The 21,061-nt window shown below is 58.4% G+C and overlaps 1 protein-coding gene across 1 annotated transcript in view; it reads left to right on the forward strand.

The window, feature by feature from the left end:
* Window positions 1-1,617: 1,617 nt before the first annotated feature.
* The window catches only part of VSTM2L (V-set and transmembrane domain containing 2 like), a 34,791-nt gene continuing 15,347 nt past the window's right edge, over window positions 1,618-21,061 (forward strand). Inside the window, exon 1 of the mRNA XM_079128389.1 lies at window positions 1,618-2,011. Within this exon, the coding sequence (XP_078984515.1) occupies window positions 1,891-2,011 (121 nt within the window). The 5' untranslated portion in view covers window positions 1,618-1,890. The remainder of the gene's footprint in view (window positions 2,012-21,061) is intronic.

Raw genomic sequence — 21,061 nt, forward strand, 5'->3', positions numbered from 1 at the left:
GTAGAGTCCAAGGCGCCTGTCCAACCCAGGGTAACCTAAGTACCACTTCTTCGTGTGAAGAAAATCAGAAGTGAGTTAATCAGGCAAAAAATGGCCCCTCCCTCCAGTGAGTGTGGCCCAGAAGGGATCTGTCCGTGGTGCTGAAGGGAGCGCCTGCCTGTCGAGGCGGCGAGAGCAGTTCGTGGTGCTGAAACAGTGTTTATAAGCGCGCGACTCCCGAAGTAGTGCTGTCCTTAATTTTGAAGGAACTAAATTGTTGCTGGCGACCACAGGCCCCGTCAAGGATGTTGTTCACCATGATATTGGAAAGAGAGGGATGCGAAGTCAGAGTAAAGACAGCGAGGGGCGTTATGTCCTGCAGGCTTTAACCTCGTTCTCGAACTTAGGGCGCTGTCCACAACGCATGATGCTGGGCCCGCCAGGTGTCTGTGGCCCCCTTCGGTGGGAGAAGCGAGGAAAATGGGAGGCTCTGTCCATGGTTCTGAACTATCCCACCAAAGAGTCAGATGAGGACCAGTCCTTATGCCGTAATGATAGGTATCTGGATTTGGCATGATGCTGGAACAAGGCACACGGGGGCAGAGGAAGGGCAAAGGACAGGAACAGGAGGGGCCCTGCTCAGCTCTTCCCTGGGACCTCAGAGAAGCTCCTTCTCTGATTCAAGGTGCTCCCTTAACTTTTAAGAGGAACACAAGCCTTCCCTTCTGTCTTTAATCAGAGTCTGTCCTAACAGCCCCAGTACAAGGAAGGAATCGGAGGATCTCATCAGTGGTTGCCTTCTCTTAGGAATGGGAGTGGCTCCATGCCCCTGCTCCCGAGCCGCGCGCGCGCGCGCGCGCGCGCGCGCACACACACACACACACACACACACACACACACACACACACCATCTAGGCTCTTCAGTCAAGGGAAGGGAGCCTTACAACCCAGAAGGGGGAGATTCAATTCACTGCGTACGGCCTAGCATCTCTAAGCTAGAAGGAACACCGCTAACTCTGCATCACTCCCATTATGTAGACGCAAAAACCGAGTCCCAGAGGGAAACAACAATAGTAACCAAAGAGGAGGCAAGTAAGCAACATTGCTTTACCTATCTGATTTCTCAAACCTCATCCGACCCCTGGAGGGGGCTCTTCTTGTCCCGGTTTCTCAGGTGAAGACCCTGAGGTTCATTCAGGGGTGGACATCTGGACATGATCACACACGAAGCGGCAGAGCTGTAACCGGGTCTCCTGTGTCTCAGTCCTACCTCGCCCACCTCCACCCCTATCTGCTCCCCAGACCCCGGCACCACCGTGCTAGCAAAGTTAAGGAATTTTTCTGAGCGCGCCAGGTCTGGCGGCAGAGGGAATGGTTTTTCTCCTTATTCCTGCTGGCTACTATTTCCATTTCTGAATCCTGTTGTGTTATGCTTTGCGGGAACCAGGTCCCTGGGGTGGCATCCTCCTCCCCATCCCACCCCCACCCCCTCTCTCGGGCGGGGGAAAGTTGAGAGTACCGCTTTAAAAATCCCAGCCTGGGCAAAACTTTGATGATAAATCAAGCGGCAGATCCCTCCGCCGCCGCCTCCTCTGGGCGGGCGGGAGCGAGTGGGAGGGAGGGGGTGCGGCGCGGCGGCACCGAGCGAAGTGGCCTTCCGCGGAAGGGAAGAGTCCCGCAGTCGGAGGCGGCCGGCTGGGCGTGCGCTCGCTACCCGCAGCCAGGGCTGGGCCAGAGCCGGGCGAGAGCCGGGCGAGAGCCGGGACCCGGGCCGGGCTGGGGCCAGCTGGCAAGGGGCAGCGGCTGGAGCCGAGCAGCCAGGCCGCAGAGGGCAGGGGACAGCGGGCGCAGGGTCTACGGGCTCCTGAGCCCCGATGTGAGGCGGCGGCGTCCCCGGCCCGAGCGCGCATCATGGGGGCCCCGCTCGCCGTGGCGCTGGGCGCCCTCCACTACCTGGCACTTTTCCTGCAACTCGGCGGTGCCACGCGGCCCGCCGGCCACGCGCCCTGGGACAACCACGTCTCCGGCCACGGTGAGTTCGGTCGCCGCCCCCACGGACTTCCCCACCAAACCCCACCCGGGGCTCCGCGGCTCCAACTTGGCCGCCCCGGGGCTGGAACCCGCGCCTGGGCGGGAGTCCCAGGGCTCCCCCTGCTGGGTCTGTGGACCCGCCCTGGCGTCCTGGCCAGCCCTGCGGAGGAGGGGGCACTGGGAGCGCACCCCCACTCCCGCTCTCGTAGTCGCCCACACGCTCACGCGGATACACACACCTCCGCGACCCCACAGATATTCACAGCCACGGACACACTCAGCCACATCACACTCACAACTACCCTCACACGTCTCCGCACCCCCGGTCCCCTCCTCTCTCATAAATACTTATGCCCACTACACACATCAGGCACTGCGCTGGTGGGCTCACACCCTGCCAGCTGGCACCCAGGCACAGCGCTTTGCCACAACTCTTGCCTGCCTGCTTGGAGACACACGGGGACACACGCATACACACACACACTTGTTTGCACACTTTGCCCACCCACCCCTCTCTGCCCATCTGCCTTTCCCCTTTGTGGGCTTAACCTCGGAGCTGCTCTTGTCCCCTCCGTCTCCATCCTACCTCTTATACCGCGGGGAATGGTCCTGGGGGACCCATCTTTTGAGACCTGCTAGACTGAGGGCAGCCTCCCCTGTCAGGTGGGTGACATCTCGGGGATGAAGCCTCCTGGTAGCCCCCTGAAGACACTGGAGTAGTTAAGGTTGCTGCTTCCAGCGAGAGGCAGGGGAGTGGGAGAGGAATTCCTGCTGCTTTTGTCTGTCTCTGGGGTAGCAGGAAGCCCCTGCCATCCTTCCATAAGGCACCCCCATCCTCAGCCTTGGCCCCAGAGATTTGAGACATGGGAAACCTCAACTCCAACCATCGTGGGAGCTGGGAGCAAGCAAGCGTCCCCAGCACTGCTTGCTCAAGTGTCAGAAGCTCCTCACCCAGAGGAGCCCAAGTTGGCAACAGAGTTGGGTCGTCTGAGGCAGGCAGCTCTGGGGGCTCCCCATGTCCCTCTGAACCAGGCTCAGGTTTAGGGACAGCACATGGATGAAAACAGAGGAGACCCTCTTCCCCATCCCTCCCCTGCAGGGCTCGATCTCTTGAGGAGGCCATAGCACCAGTGCTGGGCACTGAGTGCCCGGGGCTGGGGCAGAGGGCTGAGTGATTTCTCCTGAGCAAATGAGGGAAGGGTGTGTGGTGGGGGACAGATAATCAGGGAGGACCTTTCTGGGACATGACGCATGAGTGGGATTGCTCCAGAGGGAGGGGTTTCCAAAGCTATTCTCAGGGTCTCTGCTTTGGGGACACTGTGACCCCCCTTCTGCTTTACCATGTTTGGTGGCATCTGCTCTGTATCATGCATACACCCTTCGTACCCCTTGCCTTTTTCTACTGACCTGGGTGGAGTTGGTAAATAGGGAAAGGTTATTTCGATCCTCTGCTTAGAGATGGGAACTCCAAGGCTCAGAGAGGTGAAGAGAATTGCCCAAGGTCACACAGTGAGAGAGTGGTTGAGTCAGGACAGGCCCCCGGGTCTGTCAGGCGAAGACAATGCTTTGTCCAGGAAATTCCTCTCCCTGCCAAATTCCCTCCCATTTCCCTCCAAGAGGAACTGGGAATTCCTTCCTCCCCTCCCCTCCTCGCTTGCTCAGTTCCTTGGCACAGTTGGAACTTACACTAGGAGGGTTTTCCAAGGAAGGACTTGCCTGAGTTTGCACTCGCAGGAGGTACAGCTATGAGGTTTATGGTCATCTTGTCTCTGGGGCACCAGACCCCTGGGTCTATCATTCCCAAGGAAGCAGGCTCTGCCTTTGTGTGACAGGCTCTGCCTGCCCCCTGGTGCCACGGATGCTGAGGGGGCACAGCTCTGCCCACCTACTGTAATCTCCCATCAGCACCCTGGAGAGATCCGGCTGAAGCCCAGGGAAGGGACTGCTAGAACTGGCTTCTCTCCTGACCCCATGTGCCCCTCGGGCAAGCGAGTGACCCCTCTTGAAACTCCCTCTCTGTCCCTCAAGAAATGAGGAGGCCAGGCTGCTCCGCAGGAGCCAGGCTGCCTTCCCCCGACATTGCCAGGCTCAAAGTCACCAAGTAGTGGCTGCTGAGGAACCCCACAGCTGCCCCTCTGCCGGGCCAAGCACCCGCCGCCACAGGAAGGGTCTGGAGCCACTCACTTAATCACAAAAAGAAACTGTTATTAATGATAGTGAGACACAGCGAATAAGTGGGTCATGTCTAATAAGCCATTTGTGTTCAGGAGGAGAATACCAATTTGATAAAAGCTGTGTGTGCTGAAAAAGCTCCGAAATTGCTGTTTAGCAGATTGGAGCCTGATCGTTTCATTATTCCTGGACTCCGTGTGTCCTCAGCTGATTCGGGAAATGTGGTCGGGTCGGAAAGGTGTCTCTGTGGGGTTGGGGTGGGAACTGGAAGCAGGGACTCCTGGAGAGAAGCTCACTGACCCCACCACTAGGTCGGCAGCTTGGCGCCCCAGCTCAATCTGAGCTCAGCCCAGGTACCAGGCGAATGCTTTCCACTGCCTGCCCCGGGGCTTGTCACAGGGAGAGCCTGCAGTCAGGTGGGTCAGCAAGGACATCTGTTTTTGCTTCCCTTCTCCCTCCTACCTCCACTTAACCCCCTCACAGACAGCTTTGTCAAGGCAGGAGGAACGAACGGTGTGTGGTTCTCAAGGTGTCAGAATCTGGAGGCACAGAGCGATGGTCAGGGCTGCACCTAGTAGGTGCTCAGTAAATGGCAGCTGTTTTGATTTTCCTTATCAGAAAGGGCTAGCTCATTGCCAAGAGCACAGCAGCGGTGGGAGGAGGGGAGCTCACATCTGTTACTGTGTAAAAGGTGCCACCAAGCCCCTCACCAGTGTGAACTCTCTCAGGGGGGCATGGTCCACATGAGGTTGGCATTGGACATGTGAGGAAACTGAGGCCATGGAGGGTCTCTGATTCACCCAAGGTCACGGAATCCGTATAGACAGCCAGAGAGCCATCATCAGAAAGAAGGTGTCTGGTGGTTCTGGACCTGCCTTCTCCAGGACAGCCTTGAGCCAGCATGGCCCAGACGTGTGACACACTTCTTCCTCTGCGCAGCCCTAACCCAAGCATACGCCCTTCCAACTCCCCAGGGAACTATCAAAGCATCAGTTTCCACCAAGAGGAACCAGCAGCTCAAAAAGGTGACAGAGCTCGCTGAGGCCACGTGCACATCATAAACAGGCTGCCAGCTGGACTCCTTATCTAGTATTCCTTCCGGATTGTGTGCAGGGCAGGTATCTGGGAAGTGGGTTTTTTTTTTTTTTTTTTAATGTTGCTGTTTGTTTTGATTTTTTTTTTTTTTTTTTTTTTTTTTTTGTACTGGGGGTTGAAACCAAGGGTGCTTAGTTGCTGAGCTATATTCCCAGCCCTTTTTATTTAATTTATTTATTTTTTGAGACAGGGTTTCACTAAGTTGCTGAGGCTGGCCTTGAACTTGCTGTCCTCTTGCCTCAGCCTCCCAAGTCACTGGGATTATAGGTGTGCGCCACTGTGCCTGGCAAAGCAGGTCTTGGTGAGGATCTCTGCAGACCCTCAGCCTCCCCCTGGGAGTTTGTTGCAATGGTGATCCTCCCAAGGCCACTGACCAAAATGGTTATTGATGGGACCTTGGAATCTGCATTTTAATAAGCTCTGGCCTGATTAGGATGCTTCTGCCTTAAGTACTCACCCATACCCAGCAGGAGGTGTAGGACGGGAACCCTCTGGTGATGGGGCAGGCTTGGTTTGGTGTCACAAGGAGGAGTGGTCCTGATGGGGTAGGTATGTGGATCCTGAGAGGAGCCCCAAGAAGCTTCCCACTGCAGCAGTCCACCCCCATCCCACAACACACACACACACACACACACACACACACACACACACACATACACACACACCACAGCCAGCACCTTCAATTATTAATACCCCAATGCAGACAAAGATCCTGGTGTGGCCTGGTGCTTCGTCCATTGAGTGATTCACCGTCCTGAGGTTCTCTGTTGCCAGGAGGGAGCAGCAGGGTGCTGGGGGAGGAGGGGGCACCAGGCCATTTGGCAAGCAGCCTGCGCACTGAAAAATGACCCAGGCTTCCTTGTGTTCCTTACCGAACTGTTGGTATCTCGCCATCAATAAGCCGGCTAGTTTGGTGGCTGCAAGATGGAGAAAATTGAGTCCTGTCTTCCGAAGGTTATGATGTTAAAAATGTGTTCCTCTTTGTCCCAGGCGTTGGTGATTATTCTATCAATTACGCCCGTAAACACTGTGCCTTGGGCTGAGGGTTTCCAGGCCTCCTGTGGGGAATCGGCCCTCGCCAGTGTTTTCCCCAGGTCCTTCACACCAATTGGTTCTGACACCGTGCCCGTCAGCAGCTCCGGGCCTTTTCCTAAACAAGGGGAGCTGCAGGTGGTCCGTGGGGCACAAGGAACTCTGCTTCTTGATATGGGGTCAAGCAAGGGTGGTGGGGGGCAAAGTCCCCCATGGCAAACGAGCAGGGAGGACAAAGGGAGCCAGGTGAGCGGTCCCTTCTGGCCCAGTAACCTCTGGGGCAGGAGTTAGAACCCCTGGAATGAATCCTGGAGTCCCCCTCAAGGTCTTAGGGATGGGAGGCCCAAGGCCCACGGCACCGGGGAGTTTGCCCAGAATCTCCTGGGTGGCTCCTGCTTGGCAGTGGGATCACCTTATCCAACTCTGTACAGATGGAGATACGAGGCTCAGGAGCACATGTCTGTTGAGGGTCCTGCCAGTGGAGTGGTACTGGCTCAAGACATGAGCAGAGGGGACAGTCCCGGGCCCAATGTATAGATAAAGAGAATGAGACTCTGAAGCTCAAAGGCTGCCTACTCAAGGTCACACACCTGACAAGCCGGACTTGAACCCAGGGATCTTGCTTTAGGCCCCGGGCTCATCCTGCGACTGAGTTTTAGAGAAAGAGAGGGAGAGGCCTGGGTCATGGGGGGAGGCTGGGCCTCCAGACCTGGCCCTGTGGTGGAAGGAGCTAGTGGCTTCCCCGGTGCTTGTCCTGGAGTCTGCAGCCAGGGAACTGGCAGCCCCCAGAGCAGAACCCTCCCCCCACAGCCCTCCTGCTTCCCTCGAGGCTGAGGAAGAGGGTGGCAGGAGAGGACGTGCATGTATGAACAGTGACGTTGGTGCCCGTGCGAGGGGCAGGCATCAGAAAGAGCGGAAGGGTGGTCTGCGATGAGCCATTTCCAGCGTCTGGCCCTGACTTGGGACTCAGGAACCAAACCCGCCGCTGATGCAGCTGCAAGTCCAGTGGCTGAGCTCCAAGGGGAACTTGGGGCCAGCTGGGCAGCCAAGATCCGATTCCCTGTGCCCTGGGAACCAGCACCATGCCCAGCCGGGGAAGGTGGCAGGGAATAAATGAGGGGATGGCGAGGGTCTAAAGCCTGAATCCTGAAACTTCTGCTGATTCCAAGTTCATGTATCTTTAAACAGTCAAGTAATTTTAATTTCATAAGGAATCCCTGTTTGTAGTAAGAGCATCACGTAGTCAGTCTCTCCTCATGCCTGCTGGCCGCAGCAAGGACTTCCTGAGACGAGGAAGGCTGAAGGCATCTGCCGGTGGGTGGGTCCTGGGATGCATATGGAATGTGTCGACCACGAGGGGAAGGTGGCCCACCATGGTGCCTCTTTCCCTGGCACTGAAGAGTCTACCTTCAGAAGAAGGGACAGTGGTCTAAGTGGGAGAAGGGATCCACCGCTCTGCCCATTGGGTGATGGTGGAATTCACAGCCCCCACCCCAGTGGCTCCCTCTGGTGCCCAGTGCTGCAGAGGAGGAAGGGGTGAGGAGGCAGAGCTGCTGCTCCTCCAGGTCCCCTCCCACTGCCGTGTCCCCCTTTCCTTCCTCAAAGCCATCACGACGGTCTCTGGGCCTCAGCTCCACCACCCCCACTTACAAATCCTCCTTCAAGATCCCTCAGCAAGACAGGGCCCTACCTGAGAGATGGTCTCAGGCAGAGCTCAGGCAGACCAACCTCCTCTGTTTTAGTAGTCAAGCATTTATTTTACTGTGGGCTGGAAAATATAACCGGCGTATCAAAACTGATTTCACAGATATGATTGCTTAGGATGAGTCTAACGGGGGTATTAAGAACTAGTAGGTTTGTTTATAGGAAAACACTAAGACACAATAGTACAGGTGTTACATGAGCATGTCCAAGGGAGGTCCTCAGAGTCGATGACTGGACTGGGGGCACGTTAGCTCCTAGTCCACCCCTTACCCCCTCAATCTCCATACTCTTCATACTGGGAGTCCTGACCTGATGGGGACTGTTGTCCTGTATTGGAAGCTTAGTCCCTCCCTCCCTCCCTCCCTTCCTTCCTTCCTTCCTTCCTTCCTTCCTTCCTTCCTTCCTTCCTTCCTTCTTTCTTTCCTCCCTCCCTTCCTCCCTCCCTCCCTCCCTTCCTTGTTCCTTCCTCCCTCCCTCCCTCCCTCCCTTCCTTTCTTCCTTCCTTCTTTCTTTCCTCCCTCCCTTCCTTCCTTCCTTCCTTCCTTCCTTCCTTCCTTCCTCCCTCCCTTCCTCCCTTCCTCCCTTCCTCCCTCCCTTCCTTCCTTCCTTCCTTCCTCCCTCCCTCCCTCCCTCCCTCCCTCCCTCCCTTCCTTCCTTCCTTCCTTCCTTCCTTCCTTCCTTCCTTCCTTCCTTCCTTCCTCCCTTCCTCCCTTCCTCCCTTCCTCCCTTCCTCCCTTCCTCCCTTCCTCCCTTCCTTCCTTCCTTCCTTCTTCCACAGATACCAGATGAGCACCTGCCAGGCTGGGAACATATCAGTGAGGATGAGGGAAAAGGCTCTTGCTGTCTTGGAGTTCTCAGCCTAGTGGGGGAGACAGACAACTCAAACCGTAGGAATGTATCCTAAGTCTGAATTGCAGCTGGGCACAGCTCCGGAGGCTGAGGCAGGAGGATAGTGGATTCAAAGCCAGCCCAAAGCAACTCAGTGAGATCCAATCTCTAGATAAAATACAAAGAGGGGCCGGGGATGTGGCTCAGTGGTTAAGCTGCCCTGGGTTCCATCCCTGATGTATGTAGGAACTGTGGTAAGACTTAAGAAGCAGGGGTGAGTGACAGTTAATGCAGAGAAGGGAACTGGCCTCTGGGGCCCAGGGTACCTGGGAGCCAGCACCCCGTCACAGAAGCTGTGAAGCTGGAACCAGGCAGCCGTGAGCTGGAGCTGCTCTGGAGGGAGGGCTTTTACCTTAGTTCCCAAAGGCGCCAAGGCTGTGAAGCAGCAGAGAAGTCGGAGCACAGTTGGGGGTTCAGGGATGGTGCTGGCACAGGGCCCAGCCGAGTTGTGAGGATGCCACAGCAGGGGACCTGGCGGGCTCCTGTCCGCCTTTGCTCCAGTTCTGAAAGCACAGGTGGGGTGGCTGGGGACACGGGGCTTTGTCCCCTTCTGCCTTTGCTGGTGACACGGCAGGTCTCCAGGCCTCCTCTCCCGACCTGAGCAAGCGCCAACCTCTAAGTCCTTCCCTTTGTCCCTCCGCCCCGGGCGGCACTGACACGTGGGCGCCTGCGGGGCTGAGCCAGGACCGGCAGCACCTCCCGCTCTCCCTCTGCGATTCCCCTCCTTCCTCACTTAACCGGGTCACACACCGCACCGCACCGTGAGAAGGGCACTCGCATTTCACAGTCTGGGACGCTGGTGGGGGTGACGGGGGTGACGCGGCTCGCCCGAGGCCACACAGATGTTGAGTGTCACAGCCAGGCCTGAGCCCGGCTGTGGGACCACGAGCCCGAGGTCTCCACCCGCTCATCTGACCCGCTGTCGGCTGCCCAGGCACGCGGGCAGGCGCGTGGTTCCGGAGCGGTGCCTTGGCTCCGGCGGGCCCTCGCGCGGACAGGCAGTGCCAGGAGCCTGGGGATGCTGCTCGGCCGGCAGGAGCCTGGGCTCCTGCGTTCAAGTCCAGCACTGTCCGTGGGGAGGGGGCCCTGGGCCTGCATGGCACTGCATGTCCCTGCCTGGGTGTTCCAGCAGCAGGAGTGGAGCTTTGCTGAGAGTGTGTCCGGAGTTTGTTTGGTGCCAGACAGCGTGTGGCTTGAGGGGCTGTGGCAGGCTGGGAGGGGGCCTGGGTGGTCCCTTGGCTTCCTAGCCCGAGGGAGCCAAGCTGGTGTCCTCTGCCTTGTGGCCTTTGCTTCAGTGCCAGCCTCCCCTCCTCTCCACGCTGGGGCCCTTGGGAGGCAAGCTGACCCCTGGGAGCACCCGGAAGGCCAGAGCTGGACAGGGTGGGGACGTGGGGCATTGCCAGCAGAGGGCGGCCACGCCCACGTGGGCCGGGGGATCTGCCCGCCTGTCTGGATCCTTCTCTCCCTGGGCCTGCTTTCCTTGGGCCCCTCTCCACATCTTTCTTTACCTCTGTCAATTTCTTTCCATCTCTCTGTCTCTTTCCTTGTTCTGCTGTACCCAGCTCCCCTCACGTGCCCCCCACCCATTCCTCCCTGTTCCTACGCACATACCCTGTTCGGGTGACATCTCAGGATTATGCATACATATATTCCATACATCAAAATGACACCCACAGAGCAGGCATTCAATAAATGTCAGTGAATGAATGAATGAATGAGTGACCAAATGGCAGAGCTGGAAGGGACACTGAAACTTCTTAGACTAGTGGTTCCTAATTTTTTCCAGAGGTCACAGTCCTCTCGAGAAGCTGACATTAGCGACTGATAATTCCCTAGAAAAAGGCCACGTGGTTTTGCCCCTAGTTTCCAAGGGCTTGTTGGGGCCCCAGAGTCTCTCTCTGGCCCCCCGCGAGGAAACTGAAGCCCAGAGAGGTGCCAGGGCTGGCCTTTGGACACGGGCACGACTGTGGCAGAAAAGGGCTGGGAGTCCCTGTCCTCTGGCCTCGAGGACAGAGCTTCCTTCATTTCCCTGCAAGCCCTTGATGAGCATCTTGCGGGCAGCTCGGAGATAACCGAGAAGGGAAGAGAGACAAACCCAGGGCCAGGGCTTAGGAGGTGAGCCATTGCGAGGGGGTCTCTGGAGGGTGGTGGTCACTGGGTGCCTGGTGCCCTCAGGGAAGACTTCCCCGGGGAGGCGGACTCCTGCAGACTTGTATCCAGGGACGGCCAGGGCTGGGGGAGGGCGCCTCGCCCAGCTGCCTGGGTCTGACAGGGGCTTCGTCTGGAGAGTCTCACATGTGCATTTGGAAAGGCAGGCTGGAGCTGGAGCCCCTGAGAGCAGGTTTGGTCTCGATCCCCTGGGCAGAGGCAGCCCTGGGCGCTTTCTGTGTGGGGAGGCTGGGGGAGAAGTGGCTGCCTGCCAGGAAGGCACCGAGGTTGGTTGGAGCCTGGCTGGGTTTGTGGGCTCCTGGTTCTAGGGTGGCTGCAGAGGCCAGGGCTGGTGGAGACGGGCTGGGAGGGAGGTGGGAACTGCGTGCGAGCGTGCGTGTGAGCATGCCGGCCTCCTTGCCGTCCTTGGCCACACACTCCTGCCCGGCATCAGCCCCCGCCCCCCCCCCCAGCTCTCTCCTGGCCTGGCACGCTCTCTGCTGTCCCCCTGACCTCCTGGCTCTGTCCTCCATATTTACCTCCCCAGGAAGCCCAGGGCCCTGTCAGCGCCTGTGCGCCCCCCAGCAGGAGCCCTGGGCGCCTGTTCTTCCCACCCACCTTGGGGAGAAGAAGTGGGGGACGTGGTGGGCCTGCAGCCCCAGACCTCATTGGAAGCAGGGGCCAGAGCCCAGTGTGCCTCTGGAGCCTGGCATGGTGAGGGTGTCTCCTGGGTTCCGGGCCCTTGACTGAATCCTTGTTTCTCGGGATCCCCAGGCTTGGTTTCCGGCTGGGGCGGGAAGGCTCTGAGCAGACGGCAGGGTGTCTGTTTTGCTTTGTGAGGTTTTAAAAAAATCATTTCCGGCCTTGGAGGCAGCAGCAATTACTGCCGGCTCGCTGGGGAGCTGTTTGCCGCCTGTCATCGGCCCAGGGAAAGGGTCCCTAATGGAGGCCCCACGGCCAGAGCGCAAGGTAGTGGAAATAGCGCTCAAAACAAAGCCGCACTAATGGTCTCCTGGCAGGTGGGGGAGGGCCGAGGCCGAAGGAGGCCTCCAGGGGGGCAGGGCCAGGATTGGCCAGGCGACCGCTCTATGTCCCCCAGAGCTCCTGGCAGCAGTCACTAGGTCCAGCTAGGTGCTGGCAGCCAGAGCCCCGCCTGGCTCTGCTGCTCTCTGGCTCTCTGCCTCAGAGCATGTTAAATCCCTCCACAAACCGTGTCAGTGCAAGGGTCCTGGGGTGGGGCAACCCCTTCAGCTAGGGATTCTCCATGCTGGAACAGTCCTTGTGTTTAAGAGTCTAGGCTTCTCAGCATAGAACAGAGGGGCCGGAGTCTTGGAGAGGGAGGAGCACGGCCACCCTGCAAAAGGAGGTAGTCCTCGCCAGCATGGCAGTGCCCCCGGTAGGTACATGTGCCCATCCGCTCCTCACAGTGCCCACTTACAGCTGAGGAAACTGAGGCTGTAGACCCACCACCAGAAGGAGGTGTGGTTGGGGCTCAAATCCAGGTCAGCCCGACTCCAGAGCCCATCTGTTTACTGCTGCCAGCTGGGGTTTCCCACAGGGGCTGGGGCTGGGGCAGGCTCCTGGACTGGGTGGAGACCAGGTTTGACCCTGGCCAGCTGGACACCCCAGAACCCCTGCTGTGGGGCATACCAGGGGTCTGCCTCAGCCTCTCCCTGCTGCTGGTCTTTGCACCCCATTTCCATGCACCCCTCTTCCCTTCTGCTCTGCTCTCCACCCCTTTCTCCCCCCACTGGAGCTGGGGTGCTGCACTAGGGTTCTGGGGCCACCTCCACCCTCGCGGCTGCGTGCCTGCCTGTGCTCTCCCACGCGCCCCTCTGTGGCCTCTGCCAGGGGTGGTGGCTGCCTGGGTTTGGGGTTGGACGTTGGGGTGCGAGTCCTGGCCCCCTCCACCGCTGAGCCACCCATCGGTGCGGAGGAGGAGAAGCCTCCGTCCAGCCCGGCCTGGCTCTCCCGCCCCCTCTCGCTCCCCGCGGCCCAGACGTGTGGGAAGAGGCAGCGGGAATTCCACCGGGGAAACCTGCGCAGCTCCCACAATCCTGCAAGTGCCAGAATATTTTCACTCTCCTTAAATCTCCCTGGATTTGTAATTCCACTGCTGTCTCCCTCAATATGTGCGGTGGCCTTGGGAGGCGCCCTGCCCCCGCTGCGGGCACCAGCACTGCCCGCCTGCCGTCAGGCTGCCTGGCAGGGACCCAGGGCAAGTCCGCGCCTTCTCTGGGCCCCAGTTTCCTCATCTGTAAGATGCAGAGACTGGTAGCAGCCCCTGCTAGTTGCTGTGGGGATCAGGAGAGGTATTTTATTGCATTAAAAAAAATCTCCACCAAAAGTAATGAGATACTGACCCCGGCTACCACAGCGAGGTGACACCGAGGTGGAATCTGCAGAGACAGCACAGATTCGGGCTGCCTGGGGCTGTGGAGTGGGAGGGTGACGGCTTACGGGGCTTTCTTTAGGGTGATGAAGATGTTTGGGGACTAAAGATGGTGGTAGTACAACACCGAATGGGCCAAATGCCCCTGGATTGTTCATTTTAAAATGGTTCATTTTAAGTCATGTAAATTTCACTTGGATTAAAAATAAATTGAGAAAAAGGAAGCGCCGCTATAGCATGCGCCAGGCAATCCACTAGGAGGGGATTAACACATCTAATCCCAACAACGATACTTCAAGACAATCATTATCCCCATTTTACAGGTGAGGAGACTGAGGCCCAGCATCACTGGGCCCTTAGCATATAGTTAAGAACTCAAGCACGTTGTGTCTCTTGATCTGTATTGGGCAGGCCTAGCAGGGGCCCTGCCTGGGCAACTGTGCTTGCCTGTGGCTGACACTCAGCCCGAGTGGGTTCCACTGGGTCACAGTGAGTGTGGGGACCTCGCTGAAACAGGCCCTTCACCTGTAGGAGTTCATTTAGTCCTCACAGTAAGCCTTCAGCCAGGGACAGGTGGGGACCAAAGCCCAGAGATGTGAAGTAGCTCACACAAAGCCACACAGCAGGTCTGGGGAGAGAGGCACTTACTTCCTCACCTGTGCGTCCTGGGCTCCCCTTCCCCAGCCGCTGGCCTTCCTCCTGGTCCCCTCCTGCTTTGCTCAACAAACTGACACTTCCTGTTCACAGCTGGGGAATGGGGGGCTGTGGGGTTGAGGGTCTGAGTAGCCCAGGCTGCAGAGAGGAACAAGGCCTTGGATGGGGTGGGACAGGAGGCCCTGGCCTGGGGGTCTGCCTGTGCGGGAGAGCAGATCGTCCCCGGGGCCAGCCTTTCTTTGATGTGTCCCAGTTCATTCAAAATTCATGAATTCTGAATTCTACGCCGCGGTATTTTCACATCATTTTACTACACACACAACCTTCTTTCCCTATTTTTTCTGGAGTGAAGCCTAATTTCTCAAGAAGTGACTTCCCTCAGCCAGGCTCCGTGGCGCACGGCTATAATCCCAGCAGCTTGGGAGGCTGAGGCAGGAGGATCACAAGTTCGAGACCAGTCTCAGCAACATAGTGAGACCCTGCCTCAAACTAAAAAGTTAAAAAGCCTGAGGGTGTAGCTCAGTGGCGGAGTGGCCCTGTGCTCAATCCCGTGCCACAAAGGAGAAAAGAGCGGCCTCCTTGGTTCCACCCTTCAGGCCACGGAGGGGACACCCGTGTCACTTAGCCCCTTCCCGAGGTGTTCATTTGGGCTTCTCTGTTCCTTAGTGGAGGTCCGTCCTCACCTCGTTCAGGTGGAGGGGACACTGAGGGGACACAGACGGGAAGAATCAGGACCCAGGAGGCTTCTGGGTATCTGGCCCAGAACAGGTGGGGCCTCGAAGGTGCCAACTTGGGAGGAACCCTGGACGGGACCGGTGGCCAGAGGCAGCAGGTGGGAGTGGTGGCGGGCGCCCACTGGTGTCCACGCTTCAGCAGGACCCGCATCCCAGGCCCCTTTGGATCAAAGAGAGAGTCTCTGCTCGGTGCCAGCTCTGAACTTCACACCTAATTTTTGCCAATATCCCTCGTTAATGAGAAAAACCGAAGGCGGAGGCCCAGAGCCTTCAGCAGGCCTCCTTCCCTGGCTCTAATCCCAGCTGCTGTTTGGTTTTCATAGTGCTGGTTTTTACAGTTGCCCTCTATTTATGGCAAGCGATGCTGATTTTCCATTTATGGCAGTAATAAAAGTCTCCTTTTAAGCTGAATTTATTTAAGTAAAAAGGGAAAGATGCTTTGAAAATAAACATAAAGTAAATAATAGTGCCGGTGGTATAGGGATCCTGTGGAAATGGAGGAGGTGGTCCCCAAAAGCCTGGATTTAGGAAACCCTCTCTCTGGTATCCTTTCCTATTTTGAGTCTCCTGACCTGACCAGCAACCCTAGTCAGCCTTCGAATTCAGACATGTCCCCTTCTCCTAAAGCCTTCCCTGACTCTGCAGGCAGACACTGGCCTGCCTTTCTCCGGGATCACCCAGAGCTTGCACCTTCTTTCAGAGTTCCTATGTACAGTTTGCCCTACACAATCCTCGGTGAGTGCTGCAGTTCATGTCCTGCGTGTGAAGAGTGCACACCCTGAACAACAGTACATGGCAGTCCAAGCTCAATTCTAGCCATTGTTCATTTGACAGTCCCTGGTGTGTATGTCTGACTTAGCTGTGGACTGTAGGCTCCCTGGGAGGAAGGGTGTGGTCTGAGACATCTTAAGAAGCCTGGAATAGGGGGGCCTGGCCTAGGGGAAGAGGGAGGGTCCCTCGGGGTTGATCCTTTCATTACTTCCTGCAGGAAGAGCTCCAGCTCCTGTCTCAGGCCCAGGTAGCAGTTCCTTAAGCTTTTTTCCAAAATGCCTTCCTCTTTGCCTCTCAAGAGGAAGAAAGCTGCTGGACATGGTGGTGCATGCCTGTAATCCCAGGGACTTGGGAGGGAGGCTGAGGCAGGAGGATCGCAAGTTTGAGGCCACTCTCAGCAATTTAGTGAGACCCTAAGCAACTTAGCAAGATCCTGTCTCAAAAAAAGGTGGAGAAGGGGGCTGCTCGGGATGTGACTCAGTGATTAAGCACCCCTACTTTCAATCCCCAACACAAGAAGAAGAAGAAGAAAGTTGAAGCTTCCTCACTTCGCTTCCCCATTTCAAGATGAAGCGCTTCCTGAGCTCCCGCCTCTGCCCTCTTGCTGTGATGCCAGTGACTATAGAGGGGATCTGGCAGAGCCAGGGCCGCAGGCTATGGATGCCCAGCCTAGAAGCCTGACCATGACCCTGGGGCCTGGCAGTTTCCCAGCTGGGCCAGGTGGGGGCGTTTGCAGAAGCCGGGCAGCCCAGGGAGGGGAAATGGGGCCCTCCCTGGGCGGCTGCTGGAGCTGCTACTGCTTCACTGAGCACCTACTGTGTGCCTGGCACTGTTTTGGCTGTGGACAGACCCAAGTCCAGAGTCTTCGAGGGGCTGGCAGCCCGGTTGGAAGACAGTGAGTGAGACACAAGCAAAGTGGAACAGGTCAGCGTGGAGCGGAAGGACTGGGGCAGGAGGACCTGCCGGGAGGAGGTGTGGGGCCAGGCCGCAGGGAAGGGCAGCGCAGGGCGGCAGCCAGGGAACTGTTCCGTTGCCGTGCGAAACCGCCATGGCCAGGGAGCCGCGGGCGTTGTAAAGTAGTGGGAAAATATGCGTCACGAAATAGTGACATCCAGCATTTTCATCTTTTTTCCTTTTTCTTTTGGGGTACAGGGGTTTGAACCCAGGGGTGCTCTACCACTGAGCGAGGTCCCCAGCCCTTTTCATGTTTTCACGTTGAGACAGGGTCTCCCCAAATTGCTGAGGCTGTCCTTGGACTTGTCCTTCTGCCTCAGCCTCCCCAGTCTCTGGGACCTCATTTCACCGAGTCGTTCCTTCCCTCCCCCTCCCTCCCTCCTCCCTCCCCCTCCTCCCCTTCCCTCCCCCTTCTCCCTCCTCCTCCCTTCCCTCCTTCCTTGTGCTGGGGATGGAACAAAGGGCCTCATGTGTTCTGGCCAAGTGTCTCCCCTGAGCCACCTCCCAGTCCCATGTCACTGTCTATGCATCCTGTCCAGTGGTGACAGCGGCCCTCAGTTGCTGTGCTGCTGTTGCCAGGGCCTGGGTCACCCCAGGCGGCCCTGGTGCCCACCTCCGCCTCCTGCCTCTGGTTTCCCCCGGGACCCCGTGGCCTGTCCTTCGGTGGCTGGCTGCCTCACTTGGCCTCATGTCCCCAGGGCTCCCCTGGTGTGGCGGGTCAGCACCTCCTTCCTCTCGAGGCAGAGCGGTGGCCCCGGCCTGGGTAGACTGGGTTTGCTGATCCATCCCTCACGGAGGTGCCGGAGGTGCCAGAGCAGGACTCACAGCGCGACCTGGGGAGAGGGCCTGGTGGAGGGGCCACCAAGGGGCCGCAGGCCACACGGGCTCTCTCGCTGGACCCCACCTCTGTCTAGTTTCTGTGCCAGGATCTGCCTGGTCGCCAGCCTCCGGGGAGTCCTGCTCTTGCTCCAGCAGAGCTGCTGGCTGGTGGCGACTGCCCTGCCTGTCTCCAGGCGGCCTCCCACCAAGATCGGAAGTCCAGAGGTCGGGAGGCCGTGCCGAGGCAGAAAGGAGATTTGGGGCTGACCAGGGGGTCTGGGATGGGACGTCCGTGGGAGGTGGGTAAGCGGGGGTCCAGGCTGCAGCTGCCCTGGGGGACAAACCCCTCGGGCCTGTAGGAGTTCACAGTCTTCCAGGCAGTGGAGGCCAGAAGGAAGGCAGAGCTGTGTGGGAAACACAGATACTGCCCAGTGTCATCTGCTGAGGCAAGAAGGAAGCATCTTTAAAGATCTTTCTGGAAGCCAGACATTGTAGTGCATGCCTGTAAGCCAGCAACTCAGGAGGCTGAAACAGGAGGATCACAAGTTAGAGGCCAGCCTCAGCAATTTAGGGAGACCCTGTCTCAAAATAAAAAGTAAAAAGATCTGGGGATGTGGCTCATGGTGAAGCACCCCTAGGTTCAGTCCCTAGTACCAAAAACAAACCAAAATCCCAAGATCTCTCTGGATATGTTGGAATGTGGGAGTGAGAATGAGAGAAGGGAGCGCTATTTATTGAGCACCAACTGTGTGTCAGGCATGAGGCACAAGGCACCTTGTGGCTGTTTCTCACCAGCCTGTCATTCTCCCCTTTCTCAGATAAAGAAACTGAGGCCCAGCAAGGCAAAGGGCTGACCCACGTCACACACCCATGTCCTGGGGACAGGACTCGAGCAGGGTCTGAAAACAGAGCCCTCCTTATTGGTGTGGGGCCAGGGCCTGGGAGGCTGGGAAGGCCCCAGGGCTGGGTGTCGAAGGGCCAGCCAGATGCCCCAGGTGGTCTCCTGGCTGGCCTGCGCTCAGGCCGGGCGTTTCCTGCAGCCGTGGTCCTGTCCTATCTGCCTGGGTGGATGAGCACATGACAGCTCTGATTGAAAGCAGGAAGGAAGGCGTCGCCTGCCCGGAGCCCCTCGCTACTCCTGGGCAAAGGGCCCAGCGGCTGGGGCCTCTCCTCCTCCCACAGCCCTGCCTACAGCAGCTCCTGGGCCGCCAGTCGCCTGGGGATCTGGCAGAGAGGGTGTCTCGGGCTTGGCGCTGATGCTGACGTGGGTCTGGGGGTTGGGGGGCTGCAGGGAAGAAGCAGGAGAGGGGAAACATGAGGAGGGTCTTGGAGTTACAGGCTCCCTCTCCGGAGCCCTCTAGAGCGGGGTTCAGTTGAATCTTTGACTTGCTCTGTGGCTTTGGGCAGGTCACCTAACCTCTCTGAGCCTTAGCTTTGCTATCTAAAAATCGGGGACGATAAGTATCACACCTGCCGGGCAGCGCCCGGCTGGAAGCAGGAGAGAAGGTGCGTGAAGAGCTGGTTGTTCTTCCCACATCGTCGTCCTCGCCATCGTCAGCGACGGTGGGGGGCCCCAGGTCCTGGGCTGGCTCAGCATCCCTCCAGGTCGGGAGGCGGGGCACGGCGTCCTGCCCGGCCGAGCTGCGCATGGAGCTGTGGACGCAGAGGAGCCGAGTGCCCGTCTCTGGAGCCCAGCGAGGCCCGGCAGCGGGGAGCCTGGTGCCAGGCTCCACCTGGCGAGTCAGACCACAGCCGGCTGGGCCGAGGGCGGCTCCATGTGAGTCTTGTCCCGTCACTTCTGTGACCCTGTCCTCGTCCGTCCAATGGGAGTGGGCGAGGGCGCTCGAGGCCGCCCACCTGGTGCTGCGCTCGCGGGAGGCGCTCGGGTCCTCGCCCTCTGCTCAGCGTCCGCACGCCTGGCCCTGCCGCCTGCCTCTCAGGCCTGGCCCGTGCCCCTCCCCTCTGAAGGCCTCCGGAGGCCGGGGGCACCGCCAGGACCTACCCCAGGGCTCTGGGCCATCAGGATGAACCCCCTTGTACGGAGTGGCCAGCTGGCGCTCAGGCGGGTCAGGTCTGTTGGCCCCGGACTCCATCCTGCACCCGGGCCCCCACCCCGTCCAGAGGTGCTGCGTCCCTGCACCGTGGGCTGCTCCCCTGGGGTTGCCCGGGGACCGAGACTCAATGTGCCATGTGATGGCCAGCACCTCGCTTTCCCTACCTGTCCTGCAGACACATGGTCCCCTGTACCGCCAGCGTGGAGCCCAGGGGTTCTCAGGGGCCACCACCCCACCTGGATTGCTCCTGGCAAGGTCAGAAGGGACTGGGAGGCTCTGGGGCCTGAGTAGCCCAGTGAGGCAGGACAGCTGGTGGCTGTACCCACAGCAGCACCCACGAGTCCCCAAAGCTGATTCTACCTGTCCTCAAAGTCCCTCTGCTCCCTGCTATGACAACCTGCCCCACTGGGACCCAGGCAGGGTACCACCTCCTCGGGGAAGCCCCCCTGATTGCCCCTGGCTGGGCAAAGTGCCGTCCCTGCCTGCCCAGCCCCTGGCACTCAATGAAGAGACCCCCTCCTGCGGGCAGCACTGAGTGGGGTTGGGGCTGCTCGGCTTTGGAAAGAGTCCCTTAAGTGAAAAGGAATCTAAGTCTCCTGGGAAAGCAAGGAGTGGGAGTCAGCGGGCCTGGGATCCAATCCCACTGTGACCACGGTAAGGCTGCCCTGGTGCTGGGCACGGCTGTCTCCTAGGAGGGCACCTGGGGCTGGCGCCCCTGACCACCTGCTGGGACATCTGCAGGTCCGGCCCCTGAGCACCGGGAAGGTGGCCTGTCCAAATTGAGATGTGCCAGCAGCGTCTCAGATACACTCCACTTTCCATGACTCGGCACGAAAAAAGAATGTAAAATGTCTCATTAGTAAATTTTATTACATGTTAAAATAATTTTTTGATATCTCAGGTTAAATAAAATACATTATTAAAATTAATTTCACTTTTTTTTTCTTTTTTTCATTGTGACGGCTAGAAAGTGAAATAGTCCCTCCGTGTCTCCTGCTGTGACTTCCATTCTGTTTCCAGTCCTCGATGGCCATTGCTGGGTTCAGGTGGAGAAGCAGCTGTGTGGTGGGGCCTGTCCTGTGCTCCTGTCCACCCCAGGCTGCACGACCTGGCTCTGTTTCCCGGGAGAGGAACTTGCAAACGCTCAGAGCCCGGGCCGGCCTCTTCACCCTGGGCTGCTGAGTGACTCCCGGGCAGACACTGCCCTCTCTGAGCCTCGCTTGCTGCGGTAGTGAAATGAATGTGAGGGCCAGTCAGGGTTTTCAGTCACTTTTGAGACTCTTGCCAGGGAGTCCTGTCGTCCTGCCTGCTCGGCTCCCTGGCTCACCCACCTCTGGGAGACACCCCGGGCCGAGTCTCGCTGGCCTGGGACGGAGGGAGAGCTGGCTCGGTGCTGCCCTCTGAGCTGAGCCAACAGCTCTGGTCTCCTCCCACTGTGGCACTTCCTGATTTCTGTGGCTCAGGCAATGGCAGAGGGCTTACTCCAGGCCCCGCACCCAGGCACTCCATGGGCCCCAGTGGACAAGGGAGCCTCAGGGGCGCTCCAGAGAAGGCTGGCCCAAGTCACCCAGGGTGTGGCTAGCTCTGGACCTGCTGCACCTCTGCCCAGCCATGCCTGTCATTTAGCCTTTCCT

The sequence above is a fragment of the Sciurus vulgaris genome, assembly GCF_902686455.1.
Source record: "Sciurus vulgaris genome assembly, chromosome: 2".
In the NCBI taxonomy this organism is placed as follows: Eukaryota; Metazoa; Chordata; class Mammalia; order Rodentia; family Sciuridae; genus Sciurus; species Sciurus vulgaris.